This window comes from Spinacia oleracea, chromosome 1 (genome assembly GCF_020520425.1).
Source record: "Spinacia oleracea cultivar Varoflay chromosome 1, BTI_SOV_V1, whole genome shotgun sequence".
Lineage (NCBI taxonomy): Eukaryota > Viridiplantae > Streptophyta > Magnoliopsida > Caryophyllales > Amaranthaceae > Spinacia > Spinacia oleracea.
The window spans coordinates 105,408,735-105,422,775 of NC_079487.1; the positions used below are offsets into that span (position 1 = coordinate 105,408,735).

The 14,041-nt window shown below is 37.2% G+C and overlaps 2 protein-coding genes across 5 annotated transcripts; one reads left to right on the forward strand and one right to left on the reverse strand.

The window, feature by feature from the left end:
- The first annotated feature begins 3,332 nt into the window (after positions 1-3,332).
- LOC110803470 (protein FLX-like 2) lies at positions 3,333-8,218 on the forward strand. 3 transcript variants are annotated; one of them, XM_022008986.2, is made up of 6 exons: positions 3,347-3,488; positions 3,751-4,064; positions 4,727-5,293; positions 5,410-5,555; positions 5,655-5,749; positions 7,396-8,218. In XM_022008986.2, exons 3-6 carry the CDS (start codon positions 4,734-4,736, stop codon positions 7,885-7,887), a joined length of 1,293 nt encoding a protein of 430 aa, XP_021864678.1. In that variant the 5' UTR covers positions 3,347-3,488; positions 3,751-4,064; positions 4,727-4,733; the 3' UTR covers positions 7,888-8,218. The 3 variants fall into 3 exon arrangements, with proteins under 3 accessions (XP_021864674.1, XP_021864678.1, XP_056694448.1); XM_056838470.1 differs by having other exon boundaries at positions 3,359-3,488; positions 3,740-4,064; XM_022008982.2 differs by lacking the exon at positions 3,751-4,064 and having other exon boundaries at positions 3,333-3,488.
- A 613-nt stretch (positions 8,219-8,831) lies between these two features.
- LOC110803482 (uncharacterized) lies at positions 8,832-13,620 on the reverse strand. Of its 2 annotated transcripts, XM_022009001.2 has the most exons (8): positions 13,476-13,620; positions 13,176-13,332; positions 11,704-11,837; positions 11,171-11,354; positions 10,756-10,908; positions 9,986-10,561; positions 9,402-9,581; positions 8,832-9,194 (listed from the first exon to the last, which is right to left on the reverse strand). In XM_022009001.2, exons 2-8 carry the CDS (start codon positions 13,308-13,310, stop codon positions 9,024-9,026), a joined length of 1,533 nt encoding a protein of 510 aa, XP_021864693.1. In that variant the 5' UTR covers positions 13,311-13,332; positions 13,476-13,620; the 3' UTR covers positions 8,832-9,023. The 2 variants fall into 2 exon arrangements, with proteins under 2 accessions (XP_021864693.1, XP_056694436.1); XM_056838458.1 differs by lacking the exon at positions 13,476-13,620 and having other exon boundaries at positions 13,176-13,464.
- Positions 13,621-14,041: the final 421 nt, after the last annotated feature.

Below are 14,041 nucleotides of genomic sequence, written 5' to 3' on the forward strand. Positions count from 1 at the left end.
ACCATTTTCGCGGAAAGAGGTGATTGATGTCTTTCAAAGGCTTTGAAGTGTTCTTCCCCACAGACGGCGCCAAATTGTTCCGGTGTTGTAAAGATGGAAACAATGGGCTTCGAATGAAGGCCCTTTCGTATGTGTTGAAGATCTTGCTTGTTTGAATGAGTAGAGTCCGAATTCACCTGCACAAGAGCAAAGTCACTAGCCTCGGGGGTGTTTCCGAGGAAAGCCCCTCCGATGCCTAAGTAAGAACGATGCTCGGATTCTAGAGAGAAGTTCTCTAGAAGAGTAGTCTTAAGGCGATAAATTGGACGTACCTTGAGGTGTGAGCCTTGGCGGCCTATTTATAGTGTTTGCATAATAAATGCCCATAGGTCATTTATTGCTTTTGGGCCTTGGGCCTTGATGGATGGCTGACTAGCCATTGGTAGGTTTGATGCTGTTTGTTTAGAGCCATTGGGCTTTGGACTTAGTGGCCCAATTGAGAATCAATTGGGAGCCCAAACAAGTACTAACATGACTATTATATGGATAACAAATTTGGTGTTCATTCAACCTAAAAGACATAACTTTAGAAATCATAAAATCAAAAACTGAAGAACCCAAAATAACCAAAAAATTAAAAATTGGCAATAATAACGAACGGGCCCTACAATATTGACATTTAAGTAAATCAATTCAATTTGCAAAAATACAAAGTTGAATCTTGGTAGTGATCTTATATTTCCATCTTCAAAATGTCATTACCACTTTAGGAAGATTTATTTAAAATATTATATTAAATAAAAATATCCTTACATTTTAGTATGATTATTTTTCTCGTATAATCACCATAGGTACTTAATCTGATATACTATCATGTTTAAAATGCAATTCATTATTTGATCACATTAGGAAACTATGGATTCTAACAATTGTTGATATGGTTCTAAAATGAATTATTATACGTTTGTACATCCTAAAGGCATTATCCAAACATAGTTGTAAACCCCTAATTACAACTAGTTTTTCAAAATAAAATTAAAACAACAATAATACACAACATCCGTTTATAATAGGAGTCAAATGAACAAGTAAACTAGTGAACAACCCGTAATTGCATGTGCTTTAAGAAATACCTAAATCTCTATTAATTTTGAACACATTGTATGAACACCATCTATACTACGTGTGATACCTTTACATTTTTCATTAATTAACCAAGTCGTAAAATAAAAACTTCGTTAAAAAAGAACACCTTTTACCATATTGAAAGAACGCGTTTTACTATTGTTCCTCTCACGCAAGGTTTCAAATCTGCTCAATAATATATGAGTAACTCATAAGTGACATTAATCATATTAAGACCACTATTTACTCCAACATAAAAATTATGGTCACATTACTAAAGAGAAAGCAAGACAAATTTATAAGCTCAACATTTTATCCAAGAGCATCGTTGGATTCCTATGCTAAAATCAAAGTTAAAGATATTAATGTGATCTCAATATATATTTGTTTGCTCCGTTATATCTTTGACACTTTAATGACATAACAATATTGATTTAAATACGAGTTATATTGACAACCGGTTCCTTCACGGATAAACAATTGGATAACCCTCACAAACTTGTACTAAACCAAAAACTAGCTTTGGAGCCCGTTCAAAGAACGGGATTATATAGTACGAAGTATTTGTTAAGCCGTTTTTTAAAGTGTTAATTTTATTGAGGACTTGTGATTTTAGTTAGAGTATATGATTTATATAGAGGTGATCAAATTTCTAAGTTTAAAAATATATAAATTATATGGTGAAATAATATTAAGTGTTAAAGAGGGAGATGAAGTAGTAGAGGTTGAATATGAATTCAATGATGAATTGATGTTGGATGAGGAAGATAAAGTGGAAAATGTGTTGAAATTGTGAAATGCTTCGTATAACAAACAACAACATGAAAAATTAAAAAAAATAAAATAAAAAATCCATGGATGAAAGAAGGAGATGACACATGTTTTCTAACAAAAAAGAAAAAATCCATGGATGATAGAAGGAGGTGACACGTGTCATCTAATCATGTATGGTTATCCTTTTTAAATAGGTACTAGTGTGTGGCTCGGGCGATGCCCCGATTGCTACATTAAATAGTTAAAATTTTAGATTTTTCTTGAGCAAAATATTTGATAAGATACATGTATAGCATTAAGTGAAAGCATTCATCAAGTTCGTCAATAACACAAACACACTAAGTCATTTATCATGAGAAATAATTTTTCAATTGCATCATCTTACAATTTATAATTTGTTTTCTAGTGGAAATAAGTGATTCAAAATTTACAAACACCAAATTAGACACATGCAGTCATGCAAGGCATTTCTGTAGTTGATGCTTATGAGACTTATGACATCATGTTTATTCATGGTTGTCCTAATTCTTTAATTATTATTTTTTTCCAAAATAGTCAATAGAAAATAAAAAGTCACATAAAAGTTTAGTTGTTGTAAACTTCATGTTAACATTCATTTATAAATTAATGTGAAGAGATATACCACAAATGGTTGTTGGTTAAGATGGTAATGAGAGTTATCCTCCACACTTGAGGTCTCGAGTTCAAACCTTATTGTACGTATTGATTTTTGGTTGTCCATGATATGACATATCATTTGGTGAATGGATGATGTGGTGCAGAGGGAAGAGTACTATGTGCCACATGGACATTTTTCTCAACGCCTTTTAATATATTAGTATACATAGATGTAATTGGATGAAATTCATCTGTTCATTAGGGCTTGTTTTTTATCGTTTTTTATTTTCTATTTTTTGCAAAACTAAAAACCAAAATATGAAAATCACAAAAAATATTTTTCATTTTTTGTTGTCAGTTTTCATAATCAACGTATCAATATAAACCTATTGTTTGATTCATGGTTTAATCTAAAGTATATGAATTTCAAAATCAATAAACCAAAATAAGAAACAGAGAGACAATGATATCAAACGAGCCAAGTCCGTCCTTGAGCAAAACGACTCGTTCACAACTCTAATTCACGTAGAGCTGATCAATATGGGTCCGACCCAAAAATTACCGAGTTTTGGTCAGAATATGCCGGCCCGATTTTCGGGCCCGACTCGAACTCCAATTTTTTTACGGGCTTTGACCAGTGTAAAACAAAAATTTTAGTTATAAATTTGGCTCGCCCCGAAAAGCCCGCTATTTTGACCCGAAATAATGGGCACAAAAACTGAAGCTTGGCCCGGACCAACCCGACACAATGGACAGATTTTATTACAGCGACCCGCCCGAACCCGACCCGCTCTGCCTGTTGTTAAGTGATTCAGGTCTCTCGCCAGACGGATTTGAACATTGGCTATTTGGATCCGTTAACAACTGAACCCTCTATCGTTTTTGTTTGCGTTTTGAAGAGCCAAACAATAATTTCATTCTTCGGCACTGCTAAACTCGCTTCAATTTTTTCACTGCCATTCTTCTCTGTCGATCTCTCTGCTTCTCACAAGGTTAGTTCTTCGATTAAATTTCTGATTTCAGTGATTATATTAGCTCTCTAGGCATTCGATTATTTATTTATTTATTTATTATGATGATAATCATCATTTTTTCAATTGAATTGGCTCAATTTGTATGAGCATCATGTTCTTCATTTTGTTTGTTTGTTTGATGATTACACGGTAGCTAGGTTAGTTGTCGAGGTTGAATGGTGAGGATTTTTGAGTTAATATGGCTAGTGTCGATTGATTTTGCGGGGTAGGGTTCATGCAGGGTGCAGCGAAGTAATTATCAAATTAGGGTTTTCGCTCGAGCACCTTAAATTTGGATTTCTGGTATGAAATTATCTGAAATTTGGGTAATGAGCTCAGAATATAATTAACAAATGAAATTTCTCTCTCCTCAATGGCTCAAACTCCAAGTCGCATGGTCGCATCTGCTCTGCGTCTCCTTCGTCCTTCCTCCTCTCAGGACCCTGACAAGTCTCCTCCAATAAAAGCAGCATCTTGTAGTTGTACTTGTATCATCTCCTGTAGTCTGCGCCACCTCTGCCAACCACCTCTCTTTCTTCGCTGCTGCTATTTTCGGTATTATCTATTTTGTATCGAGTTATATTTTGGATTTTCTGTTGATTTTATTTGTACTTTTATTGATTAAAAAATTATTTTATTTGTAATTTTCTATATGATGGTTTCAATCTGTTAAATGTATTCAGTTGGATTTTTTGTTAGCTTTGTTTTGGTGTTGTTCTATATGATGGTTTCTATACCACTTCATGATTTTGCTTGAAATTTGCATTATCCTTTTTGATATGATTCTCATAAGATTGATTAGGTAGACAAGCCCGTTTGTAAGATTCTAGTTAACAGTAGGGTGTGTTTCGGGGCATTAGAAAGAAATCAGGAGGACCTGTAAGACTGTAACACAGACACCTGAGACAATTTGAGGTTCTTTCTTCGAGCTCATGCCTGCTAAAGTGTTGGGGTAATCAGCTGGGGTACTTTTCTAATAGAGTGATATTGTTGGGGGACGATAGAAAAGCAGAGCATATATAGGACTATTATTTGGCAACTTTTTCCATGTCATTTATTTTGTTTCTATCCTGTAATCTCGGTTAGATGGAAGGATTTTTTTTTATTAGTATCATCATTATTTTGTTACTTGGCGCAAGCCGTTTATTGATAATACTGGTTACCATGTTACTAGATAGCATATGTTTCTCAACCTCGTGGTTTCCTTGCATTCGCAGTGGGTAAATGGGGAGCAAAGGTCGATTACCACCTCATCATATGAGGCACCCTCTTCATGGGCCTGGTTTAGTGCATCCAGAGCCATTTGGAGCCGGGATACGTCCCCCGCATGGTGGTTTTCCTCATGGTGACATGTTGCCTCCGCCGGAGATTTTGGAGCAAAAACTTGCTTCTCAACATGTGGAGATGGAGAGGTTGGCAACGGAGAACCAAAGGCTAGCTGCCACCCATGGGTCATCGAGACAACAGCTTGCTGCTGCACAGCAGGAACTTCAGATGTTGGAAACTCAGATTCGAGCTTCAAAGTCAGAGAGGGAGCAACAAACGAGGGGTCTTATGGATAGAATTTCGAAGATGGAAACCGAATTGAAGGCAGTGGATCGCCTTAAACTGGATTTGAAGCAGGCTAGGACAGAGGCACAAACCTTGGTTGAAGTGAGGCAAGAGCTTATTACTAAAGCGCAGCAACTAAACAGTGAGCTTCAAAGGGCCCATGTAGATGTGCAGCAAATACCTGCTATGATGTCTGAACTTAATCACCTCAGACAAGAGTTTCATCAGTACAGGTAAACGTGTTTTCAACATTCAATATTTTGGTTCATAAACTTGTTAAGACTCCTTTCAAATTTTCATGTCGCTGTTCTGAATATTCACTGACATTCTTAGACGCTGAATTTTGCAGGACAACATATGAACATGAAAAAAAGGTTTACCGTGACCATATTGAATCGCTTCAAGCTATGGATAAGGAGTATAAGAGCATGGCTGATGAGGTGGCAAAGCTTCGTACTGAGTTGAATAATACATCAAATGTTGATAAAAGATCTGGTAAATTGTTTGTTGTGGAAGATCTCCCCTTTTAGGTTTGTGGTTTCAATGTTTCTAATTATTTCTGAATCACACACTCATACCTCTATGCTGGCACAGTTTATGGTAGTGCTGCTGGATATGGGGACATTGATGCCTCTGCTCACAATCCTTCGGCGCAGAGTTCCTATGAAGATGGTTATGGGATGCAGCAGGTACAAAGTCTTTAGTATTTTTTCATGTGCCACCAAAAGGTGCTAGCAACATTTGGTTACCTCAAATCACTTGAGCTTTTTAGGTACTGATTGTTATGCTTCAATTTGCACGAAATTGATGTGTGGTCAATTGTCAACCTGAAACATGTGCCAACATTGTAGTTTGACTTGCATATTTATCTACTGGACTTAAAGCAGGTGGACTTTATCTGAAGATCTATACTTGCTTTCCCTCCCCTTGGCCGGTTGGTTGGCCCTCCTCGTTATGAGGCAGTTGTAATTTGATTAGCTGAGACTAGAGTAGGTTTATCCTCGATTAATAAACTTAACCACTTTTTCTTATGAAAAGAACCCCTCAGCTCAAGGGAGCATTTTTTGTTTAACTGCATTTATACTGAGATCTGCACTGCGAGGCCTAATGGAAACACCCTCTTTGAACTGTTTGGTGGCAAGACTGCTGATTGAGAACCCCCTTACCCTGGCTGGCAATCTGACATGATATGAATTCAGCCGAGATTTGTCTGTTTGTTGTCTTGAATCTTGATTTGTAAAGTGTAGTTGTCATGCTCAAACCCTCACATAACTCGTCTTCCTTTTAAGCTACATTCGGTGTCTTTTGCTTTATCGGCTTGTCAAAGGAACTTGCTACATATCTTCTTGTTAGATCTTACTTTGTGTGCATAATTACATAAATTGTTGCAAGACCAGCTCTGGTCTTCTGGCACGATTCACCACTCACGCCTTTCCTTTTCTTGACACTATTCATAGTTGGTTTACTGTTCTTCTTGGTGGACGTGTGGTGTTTTCTAGAAGAATACCTTGGTTTGTTAAGTGGCGAGGTGTTTCCTCTGGTCTTAGAGTATATCGAACTTCAGCATTTCTTTAGCATGTGGTTCTGGACTTTGGCGTACTTTGTGTGTGCTGTGATATGTTCACTAGCTACAGATTACAATAGTTTCAAGGGTAGCTTACACGAATACGGCCCCTTTTGCTTTCATTCGTGCCCATTTTGATAATTTTAGGATGCTCCCCTAATCTGTCTCACGTGCTTTTGTTGATTGCCTTTTCCTAATGCCTTCCATTATGAAGCTCTACTGTAAGCTTTACTAATTGTTAAGTTTACTCATCTAGTAGTCTTTGTATTTTGTGCTGTATTTGTCTATCATGTCTGCTTTAGTTTTCAGTGATAGTGATTTTATTTTATTTATCCTTCCTATTTGCCTCTTATATTTTACTACATTTTCCTGTTTTTTTCCCCCCATTGCTCTTATTTTGTGTGTGTGTGTGTGTGTGTGGGGGGGGGGGTACTCTCCCCTTGCAACCCAAATCTAGCGTCATATGTGTGTATTTTGATTACAATCTCTCTACCTGCATGAGGGGTAAATGCTGCATATTACCTTCTTAATCGTGGCTAGGGGTGTGATTCATAGTAGGTGGTGTTAATACCGAACCTTGCAGCTGGTTATTTGTATGTACTGCTTTAATATATATTTCCAATATGGTCAAATAAATTTGAACCTTATCCTCCTCTTGTTGGAATGTATACTGCTTTTCTTATGCTGAATTCGTACTGCTGCTTACTTTCCAGTATGAACTGTTTGCCCGCCCTAGAAATTTGAGGTCATCTCTTTTGTTTTTTGCAACAGGTCCATCACCAGTTTCCAGCTAGCGGTGCTGCCACTACTGCATCTACACCTGCTGCTACAGGTGGTGGTGTGGTAGCCAGCAGCGGTGGTACGCCAACTTATGCTCCACCTCAATCTGGGACAGCCTCTGGAAGAGTAGGGTATGGGAATCCTGGTTATGAAGCACAAAGGGGTCTGACCTATGACCCGCAGGGTAGTCAAGTCTACAACAACGCTCAGAGAGCATCAGGTTATGATGGATATAATAGAGGAGTTAATTATGACATGCAAAGACCTCCTTATGATCCGCAAAGAGCAGCTTATGAAATGCCGTGGGCAAATAACTATGACGCACATTCTAGGGGAGCAGCTGCCGCTCCTCCTCCTCCTCCCTCTCAGGGTCAAGCACCCGTAAACAATATGGCTTATGGATCTGCTGCTCCACCACCTGCTGCTCGAACCACAGCAGGAAACGAAATGCAGACTCGAGGTGGAAACACTGCTCGTAGGTAAGAGAATTTCACGAGGTTCTCAGATTTCCAACTCATTTTACCTGTTTGGACCAAGCTTCGTATCCTTTGAAGATTTGGCCATACGCTTGAAAGCAGTCAGACATAAAGCTACTTTCTCCATCTGAGGAGGTCAGTGCAGAAGTTTGGAGTGGAGGAGATATTTGAACAGTAGTGAAGGTTGACAATAGCTAAATCTTTTGTGAGATTATCATTTTGTAAGATAACTTTGTATGAGCACTTTTTTTTGCCAAAAATGGGCTGCAGCTCTGCCGTTTTCTTTCTGTCATGTTGTGTGACCTTTGGCGATTAAGGTTTACTGTTCTTTTGATCAATTTTGAATGTAGTTTTAAGTAGTGCGAAGTATAATTTGTCGAATAAAAATGGTTCTGATGTTGAATGACCTTGGGTCTTAGGCTCCTAGCAATGTGAAACCTTCACTTTGACAATGAGTTGTGTGTTTTGGACGAGCAATGAATGGTATTGTGATGAAGTATATTACTTGAGCTGCTGATCGCCAAATTTATTTAAGCAATACGGACGCTCACACAAATTTAAAAGGCTGGGATTCGGCTTCAATGTTACTTCTTATTATCTTATATGATGATTGGAGCACAATTTATTGAGCAGAAAGGACATATGGATAAATATGGTTAGGGTAAATTCTTCGCGTTTTTCAGAGTAGCAAAACAATTCATTTTTAAAGTTTGTATCCAAATAATGAATTGAAAGGTGCAGATTTAATGTTGATAATGCATGATTCTGATTAGAAGAGCAGGTACAGTTATTTCACCAGTTGTTCGATGGGTGATTGAGAAATTGTACATGATTATTTCACCAGTTATATCTATTACCACCGAAGGAGAGTTTTCGTTCCTCCATCAGGTGTTATAGATCTCTGCAGTTATAATTAAATAAAGATGATAAGGTAAAAAAAAGGGCACCAGATGTATAACTTAATTGCCATACAATTAGAAGGTCAAATCAGCTTATTATGACTGACAAACCAGTTTATATGAGGCTTGAAACTCTACATTACAATGATTTAACTCCCACAAATTTATATTCATTGCAGACTACCAGAACATACAGACAGGGTGAATTAAACAAAATAAGCAGAAATAGATTGAGTTCAGGCGTTCAGCTGAAGAATGGCAATCGACGATCTCTGCAGCCAATGCAAGTCCAAGGAAACAATGGAGGGTCAAGGCAGTAATGATGTATGCAGCTACTCTGGCACATCTGACAGTACATAAGAAGATCTTCAGGATCTCGCTGCTGGCAACGACAACAAACTGAGGGGAGTATGACCTGTAACACCAAAAAAAAAATCCATTAATATAGCACGACTACATAATAGTTTTGCCTTATCCTTCAAAAAGAACATTCAAGTATGAACACCCATCGGTAGCAAGAAAAACAGAGTACACTAACATACAAGAAGTATCCTGAAAAGGAAGCCATGGTAAAACATGATAAATTTTTTGTTGAATCTTTATAAATGAGCTCATAAATCACCTGGGCGCCAGAATGAGATGCCACACCCTCAGAAACAAAGAATATGTCTTGTGATGATGACGCACATGGTATGGTCTGCGAGTAAATTTTCTGATCCACAGAGGCTCCAGCATTTACTCTTGTAATGTTGGTAAAACTGGCCTTGCATAGAGGGCATGTGGCTTCCTTCCTGTTTAAAGACTGTATAACAGATAAAGTGGCTTATTAAACAACTGCACATTTAAACCAAATGTAGAGATAAATTTTGGGTCGTAGTCCAAATATGACACAAACTACCTAGACTACTTGAATTTAGAACAATTTTAGTCTAAACCATGCTTCCCGCAATTATCATTGTTATGCTAATACTAAAGCCTCTAAACAGGTGCCAAAAGATTATGGATTGTCATATAGATCCCCCTTAAATAAGAAAATGAGAGTCCTTGAAGCTTATTTTGCCTTGCACACAATTACAGATTGCCAATAGACTTTCTAAAGTGGATGGAGAATGATATGAATCTCAGGAATATGGACATCAATCATCATCCCCAGTACACGAATCAAAAAGCTATTTTATGCAGGAAGGAACAAAAAGTTATGCTTACCATGTGATCAGCCCAATTCTGGATGCATGAGAAACAGAAGCGATGTCCACATGACAAAACTCCTCTTAATGAACTATACTCTGTCCAGCATATAACACATGATAGCTCTGCTGATGCGCCAATTGTTGACTGATCTCTTCCGAGCTTATCCCTATTTAAATTTTGAACACGAGGAATGTTCTCTTCTATGTTTATCCCCTTAGCATTTGATGCATCATGACTGTGTAAGCTTGTGTCTAAAAGGGGACCTGTATCATTCATATTGTTGACTTCATCTCTGTTTTTGCCTTTTACAGCAGGCATAGTCTCAAGCCTTCTGCGAATGCTTGCTTCAATTTCCCTGCTCAAGTCATTGGATAGGCTTGAAGCAACAGGGAGCTCATTGACACCTAAAAGTGTTCTGCTTTGTTGTTCAGCATCAGTACTAGCTATCTCAGTATCATATCTTTTAGCATTCTTTTTCACAAGTCGACGACTTCTACGAGAAGATTCAGCAAAATCTGGCAAGATACTTAAGTCATTATCACTTCTTCTCTGCTTGATTGAGCATTCAATTGAGTTATCTGATGCTTCACACTGAAAGATCAAGGACAGGAAGAAAGGTAAGAGTTCAGTCTGTTAGTAGTTTTCTGCTGTAATACGATAAGTCGATAACAGTTGTTTCTGAAGTTTCACAATTACAAAGTCTGACGAGATTTAAGTTTTGATCTAAATTTAGATTAGCAATATAGTAGGAGAAGAGTTCAAGCTCCACTTATGATCCTACTCACCTGAAGTCCATCAACTGTAGGAATCTCGGGCTCAAGAATAGCCCTCTTGGTATCCGCCTTTACTCGTCTGCCTTCTCTAAAAGTTTCCTTGACCAATTTCCTCTTAGATAGTTGCCGAGCAGATATTCTGCTTCCTGGTACGGGAAACAAATTCTACAATAGATATTTTTAAAACAAGTCACCATAGTTAGTTAAAAGCATTAGTAGAAACAGATGAACACTAAGTTCAATTACAAAAGCTTTGTTAAAATGCAGAAGGCTAACAGGCACTAGAGATAACTGCAAATCTCTCAAGATCTGAAAGGTGCAAATGTGCAGCTCTACATTACCAATGCCCCTAGAATTCAGTCCCCAATGCTACACCTTAACATTGCCTTCTAAAATAATAAATATTCTTCAAAGACAAATCTATTACCTCGTCTAGCAACAAATTGTGGTCCCAATCATCATTTTCAATTTCATCAGACTCCAGATCTATTACATCATTGAGACGATCATGTATGCTAGGGCTGTTCAAAAGCAGCTTATTCTCAGACAGCAAGCCTGCAGTTTTCGTGACAGCTGGAAGGCTGTGGATATTGAAACCTACTTCTTGCCCACTGAAAATAATAAAACAAGTAAACAACATACTACTTGATAAACATGTAATGGTGGCACTATTTCAACAGACTAACAATACTGCAGTCAAACAAGCTTTGTCAAACAAATCATAAGTGAAGAAGAGAACAGTAGCATTTCATGAGATCTATATAGCAAAAAGATTTATACATGGTTCAGTTACGATGATTGAGGACCTCTTAGCTGAATCATCATATCAATATATCATTTCATGAGAACACTAAATGATGATTTGCTTCTCAAGCAGCCAAAGAGAAGGAATATATATCCTTCCTCTGCCTGATCATTTAAAGGCGAATGGATCAGTGTAGATGCCAGAACTGTTTTTACCTTCGTAGTGTGTAGGGAGACTCTGGAATACGCTTCCCTTCCTTCATGCAGTCTTCAAGCCACTGATGATTGATAATTAGAGTTCCAAACTTTTTGGCATATTCATGTTTTTTCCCTTTAAATTTCCAACAGATCTGTCCAGCAACATAGTTATTTTTTCAGTTGCCATATCATGAGATGAAATAAATTAAAGAAAAGACCCAGAGGACAGTGAAACAATACAAGCAGTGAAAATATATGATCAGTGTATACATAGTTCTGCCCAAATAACAACTGACATCTTAAATACTGTGATAACAGGCATACTATTCAACCTCTTATTCTTTCACAAAAAGCAAGGACACTGTCACATTTTGAAAGACTAAGCATTCGGTATTCAAAAGTCAAAACTTTTACTTGCTCCCTAGAGCAAGTACTCCAACAAACTCTTGTACATGCTTCCATATATATCCTATCCAATGCACCCTACAAGGCTACAACTTTCTCCAAGTCTAATAGCTGGCTGTAGAATGCATAAGACTTATGCATAACTTTCTTCTAACTTATGCATAAGTCCTCTCTAAATTATACATCTACATCTAGGAATCTGCGACTGTATATCTTCCTTGCATGACCCTTGAAGTAGCAAATATTACCCTATGCAACTCCCAGACGAAAAATCATATTTATTTCTGAAATCCAATTAATTGTAAAGGACATTTCAAGTCAACAAGCCAGTAACATATTTCCGTGCAAACGAGAAAGTCATATAGCTTTCTTTGTAAAGTTAAATAGTCCCCTTATAACTGCTATGAAAAGCATACAATACAACCTTTCTTCCTTCACATACAGCAAGTATTCTGTCACAAACAAGCTGCTAGATCTCAAAAGTAAAAACTATTACTTGCTCTTGCTCCCAATAGCAAGAACGACATGCTCTAGCGCGTTCTTTTCTATATCCACTGCCTCCTACAGATTCCAAATAAAATCTCTGACATGCTATAGTCCAGGAATATGCTGATGTAGCTCTCTTAAGGGTATGTCTAATCTCTTGACGTTGAATGGCGCGGGGAGGCACCGAATTACTAGTAGCTCCTTCCTTTCAGCTATAGATAAGTCCTCCTAAATCACAATGTTACATAACCAAATCTAGGTATCTGCTACTATATTTCTTCCTTGTAGAACCCTTAAGCAACTTTCAGCCAGAAACCCTTAATCACCTCTCTAATCCCGTATTAATTTCTAAATTGAAATATTCATGAAACAAGAAAAACAAAAACACCACCCCCAAAATTCATCCTTAATTATAACAGGAATATTCATCATCATTTCAACTAAAGCAAAAATAACCTCATAATTGCCATAAGTTATCCAAGAGTATACCAATTTCTCACCAACAACGACGCAAAACCCGCAAACTCTTAGCAATTTAAACATAATACCAAAAAATTGATATCAAATTAGGGCAATAAAAAGATAAAAGAAATACTCACCAAATGCGTTGTAGATCTTGACAATTTTCCAACATAATTCGCACCGGCGACAGATATCAACTTTATCAGCATCATCCGCTCACTCCCACAGTATCCACTGACTGTTACAACAGTGGCATCCATTCCTTCCACCATTTTCCGCAAAACTTCTAAAACCCTAAAAAATTCAATTGAAACATTAGAATCGAAAATAGCAGCGACAAAGAAAACAAATTTGAAGAATTTTGCAATTTTTCAGGAAATTCGAGCGAAAAACATCAACTTAACCACATTCAATTGCAAAATTGAAGTGAAAATCACCTTACACAAGCGTATATTTAGTTTGAAGGGAAGCTTCAACTAAAGTTGGTTTTGCCGGGAATTAAAAAAATTTTGAAAAATTTGAGGCCTCAGGTGTGGATGATAATTCTCATTACCATTTTAACCAACCACCAATTGCGATTTATCTATTCACATTAATTTATGAATAAATGTTAGACATGCATGAATTCTAAAACAACTAAATGTTTACGGATTTTTCATGAAATACCCCTCAATTTTCACGAAATTCACCAAATGCCCCTCAACTTTCAGAAATTCACCAAATGCCCATCACCTTTAATATAATACCCAAACTACCCTTACTAATGACGCGCCGTTAGTCCGCCGTTAGTCTGCCGTTAGCCTACTTTTCTAATTCACCAAATGCCCTTACAATGTAACTTATTTCACCAAATACCCCTATTTTAAAATATAATTCACCAAATGCCCAAATGTAAAAATTACCTTTTTAAAGCCCAACAGCTAGTTTTTTGGGATTGAAAAATAGCCGTAGCTTATTGTTTTAGTATAAATAACCCTGTTCTGAGTGTTTATTTAGTCACCAA